The sequence below is a fragment of the Musa acuminata genome, chromosome BXJ3-4 (genome assembly GCF_036884655.1).
Source record: "Musa acuminata AAA Group cultivar baxijiao chromosome BXJ3-4, Cavendish_Baxijiao_AAA, whole genome shotgun sequence".
In the NCBI taxonomy this organism is placed as follows: domain Eukaryota; kingdom Viridiplantae; phylum Streptophyta; class Magnoliopsida; order Zingiberales; family Musaceae; genus Musa; species Musa acuminata.
Window position 1 is genome coordinate 38,070,001 of NC_088352.1, and position 11,633 is coordinate 38,081,633.

Consider the following 11,633-nt stretch of genomic DNA (forward strand, 5'->3'; position numbering starts at 1 on the left):
TAGTTGAACATAGTAACAACTTCTCAGCCTCGGGATCTAAGTATGGCTGATGGTTAATGCAAGTTTATTTCATTCAGTGTAAAGCATCACGAATTGACCTCAGAAATTAGAACAAAGGCATCAAACATGATTCAAGATTTTTGAGTATTAGAGATGATTACAAGTTTAAGGAAGCTTGTCAGAAGACAACAGTCTTGTTTACTTGATATGGTAGCACTCGAAGTTCACAATACGATTTTATCACTTGTGTGAGACATTGCTTTTCGAGATTCTCTGATTTCTGCACAAAACTTTTTAAGGTGTCTCTGTGAGAAACTCTCTCTACCTGCACCATCCACCATGTAAATAAAGTCATTCGAGTAAGCAATTTAACAGAGGCAGTTGACTTCTCTAATGCACATCAGATACAAAAGCCAACAGTGATATACATCTCCTCCCATGCTATGTACTGTTAATGATTCACATGGAACATGATTGTCTCCTGATCTTTCAGAGCTATTTTGACTTTCAGTAAAACCAATAACATGTAGGATTTTTGTTAGCTTGCACACTTGAAACAATAACTCAGACAGCAATGCACAACAAGCTTGGTCATATTGGATTCACTAACTGTTCATTTGACTACCTTTATAACTCCACAGTACATGAAAAAAGTCTTGATATATGATCCTTGTATCAACTATTTCTTTCCGGTAATGCTTTAATCTTATTTATCATACTATTGTGTTTAACCCCGACAGATGTTTGACTTAGCTAAGTGATATTTGATATGAATTTTTTGCTTTGCAAATGATCTAGAAGTCCAGGAATAACTATTAATGCTGTCGAACATATGAAAGCTACTGCTATGCCTAAATGAATGATTCAGAGTGACCTTGGACACAGAATTTTCCTCAACTCTAATGAGAGTAAAAGAGTAGTAAAAATGAAGAACTTAAAAGTGCTCAACCTTGTAGCATTATTTTCGTCTGGATACTGCTGTGGACCTATAATATACAGATGCCCAGTAAGCTGCTATATGTTATAGCACAGAGCTAAAAGAAGATAGAATGTTCCCACTTGAAGGCAGGATAAGATTCAACTTGTGACACAATTTTTAAGCATGTGAACCCAATAAACCGAAGAAAAGAGTCAACATAACTGAGTATCTTCTAGAGAGGAATTAGGTGCCCAATGGCATGGACCAATTTGGTGTGAAAAGCTAACTTTTCAAATTTCGACTTGATACCACTATTCATGTTACTGCTTCACGCTTTTTTTTTTTTTTCTAGTGCTTCAAAATTTAGCTGAAGCAACAGTCTCCAACTATACAAAATGACACTGCAGAGTGCCCAGCTAACATAGTAATGGATGAGAATACCAGCTGATCCTTAAGCCAACAAGGGAGTGAAAAACATGGAACATGTTACAGTTTCTACTAATTTGACCAATCCTAGGTATGGCCATTATTAGTCTATTTCATTTAATTTAACCAATATTTACTAGATACTTGGTACGGTTTTGATTATGCTTGCACATTTTCCGTATAAACTTGGGTTGGATTGACAATGAATTGGAATACTAGTCCTATCTTTATTTATGCTTATATTTTTCCTGGTGTAAATGTCATAAAACTGATCTTTTTGATATCGATGAATAATTTAACAAAAAAAATATGACAAGAGCTTCAGGAAAGCATACAATAGAATCAAGTGATGTGTTTGATTAATTTAGCTCAAGAATATCACCATTTGTTCAATAATTGGACCAGCATCCAGCTCTTCAGTTACAAAATGACTTGTTGCACCAATCAATTTTACCCCAGCATCAAAAGCCTGGATTTATTTACCAGATCGAAGGTTCTAGGGTAAGAAATCTCAATAGTTCTAGCAAATGAATAAATAATTCAAACAAATACCTGTTTCGAAGGATTCCCTCCTTTAAATGATGGAAGAAGGCCATGATGAATGTTAATTATATCTTTACCATAGCTCTCCAGAAACCTTCTAGATAGTACCTGCATATTTGTATATGATAGTTGGGACTTTAAATGATATTGTAAATTTGTAATTGCTTTAGGCTCTAGTAAAGTTAAGGAATAGATGGCAGATGCAGGAGGATAGCTACAATAAAATTAAAAAAAATCTATTTGTGGGCATGGAATTGAGTCTAGGTATGCGGAACCATCATTCTTTCCAAAAACATTACTGTAATGAGGAGCTCAGAAAGCATGCTAGGGATGAACTCCCGAGGAGTTCCAGAGGTGGGTACAACAAACATGATAGAAGTTTCCTGCTGCAACGCACCCACAGCACCTAGCATTTGCTATTTAAAGAATACAAGCAAATGGTTAGATTTAAAAACTTAAGAAGGATGTCAATCCTCCTTCCGTGTAACTTAATGTTAGAGGAATTCATTTAATCTGGAAGTACCAAAATTGGCTGAGATCCCATGAAGTTCAAAAATCCTGACTTCCTCTAACTTCAGGTGATAGGAACTCATCACAAGCTGAAAGTTCTTCAAACTTGAATATCGGACTCCCCTGTCGTATCGGATTTTATCTAAGAATGGATTTTGCCCATGAGCAGAGATATCATGAACATTCAAGTTCAGGTGTCTAAATAAACTACTTGTAATTTACTTTAAAGTTTAAACAATAAATCCTAACATGTGAACCAGCAACTCTTTATTGTTATGAATGTCTTATCTTAGTGACTCAACATAGCACTCATCAGAATATGATGAGCAACATCTTTTCAATCTTAAGTGTTTTATCTCTCTTCCTCCCTTTTAAAAGATGCTGCTAGTTGCAGTTCTCTTTTCTGCTCATCTAGAGATATATTCTTCATAAGAGAGTTAACAGCATCAAAATCATTTGGTAGTTCAATATTTCTATGTTCAAGACCCATGTGCTTCTTTCCCCTTAATTTTAATGAAGAAACTAGAGTCAAGTACTTATGAGCTTGAACAAACATTACCCACTGTTCTAGGAGGTTGCATAATGCAATTGGTGATATACCTCCAAAGCAAATGTGAAATCATGTTCCAGCACACTTACAAAATAAGAATAGGTATAGAGATCAACAGATGAGATCAAGAATAAAAATGTGGAGGGCAAACCTGCATGTATCTTGCAAGTACAAGAAAATCAGTATCTTCAACCAATTCCAGGATCTCTGCTTCTCTTGTATTTCCAGCACTTGTTGGCAAGTGATGATATGGAATCCCATGTCGTTCAAGAAAGAGAGCAACATGTGTATTAGGAGCTCTTTGATGATTGCTGTGTTGATGTGTTTAAATCTTTCAATTTATATGTTGAAGAGAGGTTCTGTGAATAAATAAGTCGTACAAGTTATCACCTTATTACACAACTGATGTCCACGGGAAGTCTACCCTCCTGCCATCTATATAACAAGTCCACCAAACAATGTTCCTACAAGAGCAAATCCTTGTGTCGACGAAATTGACACATGAAAATTAATAATCATTGATTCAGTATAATCTATAAATTATAAGCCAAAATATAAATAAACAATACTATAAGTGATTGAATCTAGAATGTAAGGTGTTTGCTTATGATGTGTCATAACTAAACCAACACAAACATTTGATGCTAAGTGATTAATAAGCAAAGAGTCACTAGCATGGCGGATCAGACCTGCTTTGAAGCAAGAACTGCAATCTTAAATTTAGGGTCTAGATCAGGGACGCGTACAACAGATTTTTCTGCACTGAATAACTTTGATATTTTGTTGAAGTCATTGTCCACGACATCCCGAGGCCAACGAGCAGGATCGAATACAAACTCACTGCCCAGTGTTATTGTGTTAGCATTATGTAAGAATAATTTCATTTGGCTGTAACATGCATGTAACTTGAGACATTGTAAAATCAATTATTTAACTGTGGGTTCAAAATGTTTTGTTCTTTAAAATTTTGACTTGGCAGTGGACTGAAGATGACTAGGGAAAAAAAACAGCTTCAAATTAGTCAAATCTAGGAGTGCTTAACTTTGTGTTTAGGTAACAGTAACATGACAGCAGAAAGAGCAAACAAGGTTACAGATATAAGAATTTGGGTAAGAGGAATAGCATTAGCAGAAACAACAAACGAGATTTCAGATATAGGAAGTGGTATTTGACAAAATCAGATAAGATATAATTTTATATACCAAATTGTACAAGCATGTTTTGGTTATCAATGGCAGGAATACTAATTGCAAAATTTGCAGAAGACGTCACAAAATTCAGTTGGCCTCACAAGTAGAAAGGCATCACACTTCAGAGTAAAATAAATGCAGAAGGTTCATCATTCTTTGCAGAATAAGTTGCAAAGTCACAAGAAAGAGAAGCAGCTATAAGTTACACAAAGTTGACTTAGTTATATTGGCCATCTAAAGATCTCATAATCATAACAATTAAGGAAGACATAGTCACAGGCTCTCCTTCACAGATACCAAACAAATTGAAAATAAGTCTCTCTATTTCTAAAATTGAATAATTTAAGTGGTATAGTATCTGTCCTTCCCCTAGTACAAAATCATATCAAAAGAACAACTGAAGTTTTTGTTATAGATGTTTATATGATGTATTTCCTACTAGAAATGGACCAGATCAGCCCAAAAATTTACTGGACTTATTCTGGCATGAAGGCATGCTTGAAAGAATTTGGTGATTTAAGTTGAACATCTTTGGTTGCTAAGAAGTGTAACCAACGTAACAATGATCTTCACATTTGACGCCAGGCCAAATCAAAGGAGAAACTTGATCAACTCGACAACAGACCTATACTCATTCATAAACAAGCCTATCTTGAACCACTCATCATTATCACAAGTGGAAGAGACTCGAGGAAATTGGCCAAGTTTTGGGCATAGCCGACCAAGCCAGAGATTGCCATTCATCTCAAAACTAATAAGGCTAGGCCAAAGTTTGGATTCAGCTTAGGCAATTTGGTACTTCAGCACAATTTACCAATTTGGTACAAAAGACCAAAGACAGAATCCCCACCTCCTCGAGTAAAAGACCTGCTTCTTCTCGGGGACAAAGACATCCACGCTGTGTATGTTTCCGCCCCTCGACGCAATGCACTCCGAGAGTTTGGCGACGATCCCCACCGCGTCCTGCCCACCAACAGCTCCAATCTCAGCCCGGGGATCGATCAAAGAAGTCCGCCACAACTAACAAACAATGGACTCGGATGAACCCCACTCACCGGGCAGTGGAAGACGTGGATGCCGAGAACGGAGCCGGCGTTGCTGCCGGGGATCATGGAGACCGCTCTCTTCGCAATCCGTTGCAAGACCACCATGCCCACTTATTTTTCCGTGATAGTTCCTGTGGACACTATATGAGATGTCCATTCCCTCCAAAGTTCGGTTTCAGACCCCCCAAGCACGGTTACCCGAATGATTACCCTGAGGGGAACCGAGGGCTCTATCATGTAGACCCCACCTTTTCTAAAGAACTGACAGTAGGGTATGTGACATGGGTGCGTAAAAGACGGTGGGAGAAGACACGGCACGCATTCCATCGCTCTTCCATTTGAGGTCAGGGTTTGGTCGAGCACTGAATCGGACGATTGGACCGGTCGAATAGGTACATTTTGCCGCCGGACCGGTGGGTGTGCGTTAAGCCTCTTTATTGCTTTCTTCCTCCATTCGATCGCTTCCCGATCTCGTCGCCATTTTCCTCGGAGTGAAACGATCGATCCGAAAAGGTACTCCATCGGAGCGAATCCTTGTCTCTAGGGTTTCGTTCAGGGTTTTCTGCGGCTGCGTCGTGATGGATCTGATCTAATGAGGTAGGGATTCTTTTATATCGTTTTAGTTGGTGTAGGTGACGAGGAGGAGATTGAGACTGGAGATTGATGGAGGTGGAGCCGCCGGGGCCGCTGCGGTATCTGATTGGGGCGGCGATCATGATGGTCGGCGTGGTACTTCCGCTCGGGTACATGATGTTCCGCATCAAGCGCGTCCCCTCGTCCGCCTCGACCTACTCCAAACAGACGTAGGTGTGCTTTTGATTTCATTTCGTGAACTCGGCTCTCTCAGTTCTTGATCTCTTGATTGATTTCGCGTAGAAAGCGCATCTTTTTCTTTTGCTTCCCTAAAATAGCAGCTGATGTTCTCATCATTGAATGCAGGTCTAAAGGGCTGATCTAGGGATCGTTCACAGCTCCTCTGCTGCCATCTCTTTACGGTGGTGGAGAAATTACTGGAGGGTACACCGTTAATGATTTTTGATATATCTTTTTTCTTGGGCCGTGTATTTAAAAGCTTTAGTTTAGCTTGTATTTGATTTTGGTTATAAGAATTGCTTCTGTGGAATGTCTGCTCATCATGTGCCTGGTTCCATTCGCTACAATTGTCATTATTAAAATGTTTGCTTGTTACTTGCTTTGGTTCGAGCAATAATTAATGCTTAGGCTGTTATTGATTGGCTTTATTAGATCTATGAATTATTATTATTACATAGATTAGCAACCGGTTCATTAAAAGTTATTGGCAGAAACCATCTTGTGAGTTGCAAAATAAATTTGAGAAACAAGAGGGTGATGTAACAAAAGTCAAGTTTGATTCATTTTGTAGGTGGTTGGTCACATTAATGTGTACACTCTGATCATCTCTCTTTTATATGTCCTGTGAAAGTGATGAACAAATTTTAAGGATCTGAAACTAAATTGTGAAGGCTTTCTCTTTCTATTATATGATAGAGATGTTTTCCTTTTCTACAGGATTTTCCCTTTTCTTGATCTTATATTTATCTCCCTCAATGAATTTTTCCTTTTTCTTTGCACACATCAATTAACTTTCAGTCAAATACTTTGAACTCATACTTATAATACTTTTTCTAATGGGTCTCATCTGAAAGTTGAATTTTGTTTTGAGTGATTCCTAACTTTTTTTCTCTTTTTTTCATCTTTTCATTTGTGTGTCTATCACTTTTTTTGGTGTGTCCTTATCTGTCATATAAAGGCCATCTTCTAATAGGTGCCATCATACATTCACTAGCACCCTTGACATCCATATATAATTTTAAGATTCTCTCATAGTTGTAGACAAGAAATAGGTAAAAGAGGATGAGTGAAGAAAAGTTAGAGAGCTTCCACTAGTGTGACAATTATTTCTTTTGTGTAATTATCCCATTATGTGTTGGTAAATGTTGCACAAAAGGTATATTCACCTTAAAATCTTCGTAGTTGACAATAATGGCTGGCGACAATATATAAGAAATTGCTTGTGTATGATGATTGTACTAAAAATCTGGTGTCACAACCTGGGTTTTCAATTTGCAAATGATAACTTGAAAGAAACAATGTAGAATCTAGATCATTATGAATCCAAATTCACTATTTTTTTTAGCTGATAGTGAAATCTGCAACACTGAAGTTAAGCAAAGGCCACTGTGAAAAAATAGGTACAACTTCGTAATTTAGTGGTTGAATGAAATTAGCAAATATGAGAACACTAGAATATAACCGACTTTTGGTAAAGTGGCATGATATGATTAAGTTATTTATTTGCTGTTCTAACAAAGTTCCACTTTTGTATTGAAGTTATTCTAGTTATTAACTCCTGCAAATATACTTACAGTTCTGTTAACTAAATCTGTTTTCCTTTCAATATCTTGAGCTTCTAAATGTGAAGTTTCTAATCATCTGAAGACAAAATATAATAATATAACAAAGAATAGGGGAAAAAAGTAATTTCAAGAAAATGTTGTTAGCCTTTTTAAGGCTTGAACATCTTCTTTATGTGCTTCCATGGCTGGAAATTCTTGTATCTTGGTCCAGTATTTTCAACAAGGATTTTGTAGGCAGAGAAGTATTACAATTAATCAGCTAAGAGCAAACAGCATCTTGTACTCTCATCTACAATAATATTAGCAAGTGAGGTCTCGTTTAGCAGGTACATCCTTATTGATAATTGAGAGCTCATAACAAATTAAAAGGCACTTTATTTGAGTTTGAATGGCTTATATGAATTTCAAGCATGTTCTAACTATTATAATAGGACAAAATGGGACTGGCCCTGGACGATACCGATATGAATCAGGTTTATCACATCGGAGTTGACCATTACTGTGAACTATATAAATCATTACTTCATTTACAAGTGAAACCTTCAGGATTGTATGTTGTCCTTCCTTTGACTTTGAGTTTCACTTGTTTTCCCTGTTAGCTTGGGGAGTTGTTAGGATAAATGTCTCCCAACTAGCAGATTTCTGATTAGAAGAAGATTCCCAACAGCCACATACTAGTATTAATGAGAGATAACAAAGGAAATTATGAGTATTAATGGCTCGCAATCTTCCTATACTTATAATGTTACTAGTGCTTGAAGGTCCTAATCTACCTAGGATCGTATAGCGAGTCTAGAATAATCTATACTTATAATGTCACTGGTATTATAACCCAAAATTTTCATATGGTAAGTGCAGAATTAATTGTAGAAAGCCCATTAAGCTGTTGTTCTGCTGTTGTCTTTCTGTTGTACCAGCCTATTCGTCCACTTTATTGAGCTTTATATGTTTTGGCTGCCCTGTTTGGGTTGCATGCCACTGGTATCAGATTGGCAGAACTCCAGACCATCTTTGTAGCACCCAGATAGGGCTCCTGAACTGGCAAGCCTTGTCAAGATCAGGGGCTGGCTGGCTCTTATCAGAGTCCTATTCCCTCTAGCATTTGTTGTCCTGCTGCTCTATTACATCTTGGCCTGCTAGTTGAGATAGCATGTTTTACTGCCTTAGTTGAATCCTAATCAAGCTAGTAATCCAATTCACTATCCAACTAATGTAATAGTAGACTGTAGCTCCTTGCTGGAAATAGAAATCTTCCTCCTAATCGCTGCAGGAGTCTCCAGTGCCTTGACAATTCTTTGCCAAAGTTGCCTCTTCAGTCAAAATTTTCTCCAAGTTATGATAGGTATGATTCAACAATGATATGGCTGCCATGGTATCTCTGAAGTCATTATTTAGGGCTGGCCCTGCTGGAATAAAAAAAAGAAAAACCAGAAGTAAAAGAGTAGCATCTGGCATGATTGACCATCTGCTTTTACTTGAATACGAGTGGATGTTATCTCATTAAGATACTTCGGATAAAACATTTTCTTGATACAAAAGATATATATAATTAGAACTTAGAAGATGCAACTTGGGCAAGGTTTGTTATCTCATGGCATGTTGATGGGCATTTTATGTGCTGTTGCATTGGATACTTTGCTGCTTCGCTGACATGTAAAAGCGAGACCAGAAAATGAATCTTGATTACTGTTGTTTTATTTCTGTAATCTTCATCTGCAGTCTGTCCTTTTGTGATGAACGATGTACTTGGCCGCATCAAAGCTGTCATTCTAAATGATGTTCCAGGAGAATGGAAAATGGGATTCCCCTCAGGCACAAAAAGGTTCAAATCTTAAATTGATTTGAATCTTGGTCTAATATTGGTTTTGGTAATCGGTCAGATTGGTATAATACCAGTGTTGACCCACACCATCCAGATCCAAACCAAAACAAATCAAGTTGGACCTAAGGTAAGTGCCATAGAGGCCCTTTTCTCATGTTAGGTAGTACAGAAGGAAATAAAAGCATGTATAATCCATGATTTGAGCATGTGGGAGAGTACAAATTCAGACCTTACTGAATCTTCATGCTGATTATTTGAGATCTAACAGGAAGAAAGCTTGGAGTCTTTCAGAGTAATATTTGCTTCAAGGTATAAGTAATTAATCATGTGATCATCTTGATATAAGGAATTTGATGTTAGGAGATAACCTGGTATTTTGATGTTGCTACTGTTTGGTTGATTAGGATCAGATGGTACATGAATATGAAGGTTCTGGTAGTTGAAGGAACTTTATATTAGTTTTACCAAAACCAAGCAATATGTGCTCTACAATTAATAGATGTTGGAGCAATAATTTCATTTTACTTTCTATTTCTTAACTAAGTATACATTTGAAGGCTTTTGTCAAATGTGCTTTTGAACTGAGAGCAAAATATCATTGATTTGTGATGTCTGCAAAACTGTTTCAGTCTTGTAGTCTTTAACCATTCTCATGGTACTGATGGTTGATTTTTGATGACACAGCCAAACTTTTTTGGTATTCAAAACTGGCTATGTTGATGCCAATGCCTTTGTTTTTCTTACATAAAATTCTATAAATGATATTGCTTTAGTTAACAGTTTGGAGATTGTCCCTCCAAACTAAAGCAGTTCAAGGTTATGCTGAAATGCTCCCCATCATTTAGCCTATTATGGCAAAATGCTCTAATGGCCATCATCTTGTTTATCCATTGAACTAGAAGCATGACTTTGATCTATTCTTTATAATTACTGATGCAAAATGCCTAGCATTTGTTATTTAAATCCACTAAGATCAAGTATGGAAATTTGTATGCAGAATGAATGACTTTTTGGTTAGAATTGAATTTCTGAGAATCTGAAGAGTGAACTTCGTTTGCAGAATGATTGAAATTTGTACACAGAATGAATGACTTTCCAGTATCTCTCTGTCACTACTGAAAAAGATGAGGAACACTATACTTCTGAAGACAAAGCAGCATGACGACTATGACCGAGAAGGGATATTGTGATTCAACAAGTCTATGCAAACTACTAATCCTGCTTGTTTCTAAATTGCAAACCCTTAGACATTCTTTCATCATGAATTGCAGCGAACTTCATGATAATTATTTTACATATGCAGTTTTGACCGATGAGTTAGATTGTTTCTGGTACAGCTTTTCATTATATATCATGATAATTCACGAAAATGGTTGCTTGAAAGCTTGTAGGATAAATACAGCGAAATCAATCAGATTGTCGAGCAATAGCAGTTACAGGTTGATAAATTTTCTCATCTTTGATTTCGCCACTGCTAGTAACATTTGGCGTCTTCTACATATAGCAGTTGTTACATCTGAAGAGATGGAAGTAACAATATGTTGCTGTGTAGTTTGCTGTATGATTATCTATTCTCTTAAAAATTGTGTTTAGGTGTTGGCAAACTGATAGGTCATTTATTCGCATGATAAGTTGTGTGGTGAGAGCTACATCATCATGCTGTTGCTGAGCTAATGCTGTCACTGAGAAATGAAGAAGTAGATCATAGATTGTAATTGGTACGTCATTGTTGTTGAGACGCAACATGGTCTTGCGGCAAGTGGTAGCCAAGCAAGTGAGTAGATTTGGAATAGTTGTAAGGGGGGAAAAGAGATCCCGAAAGAAATAAGTTTCACGAATAATAACTGAAGATGTGATGACTTGCGGACGACTCAATCGAGTTCCATATTTGATGATAAAATGTATATGTAGTCTTTTATGTTTTATTTGCACCCTTTGGTTAGAAGTTGTCTTTCTTTAATGTGACTATATATATGAGAACGCCATAACGAAATGAAGGAATAAAAGAACAGAACATTCTACTTCGACATTTTTAACTGTGACGTCGGTTCTCTTAATTGGGTCAATAACTCAACCTGGCAGGAATTGAGTTGACTTGACATCCCGACGAGTTAATTGGGTCAAGTTTGAAAACGGATGAATCTTTGAACTGTGTTCCTCGTGTTCTATATTTGATCTCTGTTTAGACTTATGATCGTCGATCTGCCGACACTAAAACGTTGAATGGCAACTGCTCCTTTGAGGAATAT

At 37.0% G+C, this 11,633-nt stretch overlaps 1 protein-coding gene and 1 long non-coding RNA gene across 5 annotated transcripts; one reads left to right on the forward strand and one right to left on the reverse strand.

Annotated features, from left to right (window-relative positions):
• Positions 1 to 79: 79 nt before the first annotated feature.
• Positions 80 to 5,305, reverse strand: LOC135581801 (formyltetrahydrofolate deformylase 1, mitochondrial-like). 3 transcript variants are annotated; one of them, XM_065148356.1, is made up of 8 exons: positions 5,194 to 5,305; positions 4,989 to 5,101; positions 3,695 to 3,788; positions 3,339 to 3,412; positions 3,100 to 3,259; positions 1,898 to 1,996; positions 1,728 to 1,814; positions 80 to 325 (listed from the first exon to the last, which is right to left on the reverse strand). In XM_065148356.1, the coding sequence occupies exons 1-8, from the start codon at positions 5,287 to 5,289 to the stop codon at positions 179 to 181; spliced, it is 870 nt and encodes a 289-aa protein (XP_065004428.1). In that variant the 5' UTR covers positions 5,290 to 5,305; the 3' UTR covers positions 80 to 178. The 3 variants fall into 3 exon arrangements, with proteins under 3 accessions (XP_065004428.1, XP_065004427.1, XP_065004429.1); XM_065148355.1 differs by having other exon boundaries at positions 3,638 to 3,788; XM_065148357.1 differs by lacking the exon at positions 1,728 to 1,814 and having other exon boundaries at positions 3,638 to 3,788.
• A 259-nt stretch (positions 5,306 to 5,564) lies between these two features.
• Positions 5,565 to 10,700, forward strand: LOC135585957 (uncharacterized). 2 transcript variants are annotated; one of them, XR_010495515.1, is made up of 4 exons: positions 5,565 to 5,697; positions 5,817 to 5,987; positions 6,124 to 6,201; positions 10,445 to 10,700. It is a non-coding gene; the product is annotated as an uncharacterized LOC135585957 (long non-coding RNA). The 2 variants fall into 2 exon arrangements; XR_010495514.1 differs by lacking the exon at positions 10,445 to 10,700 and having other exon boundaries at positions 6,124 to 6,428.
• Positions 10,701 to 11,633: the final 933 nt, after the last annotated feature.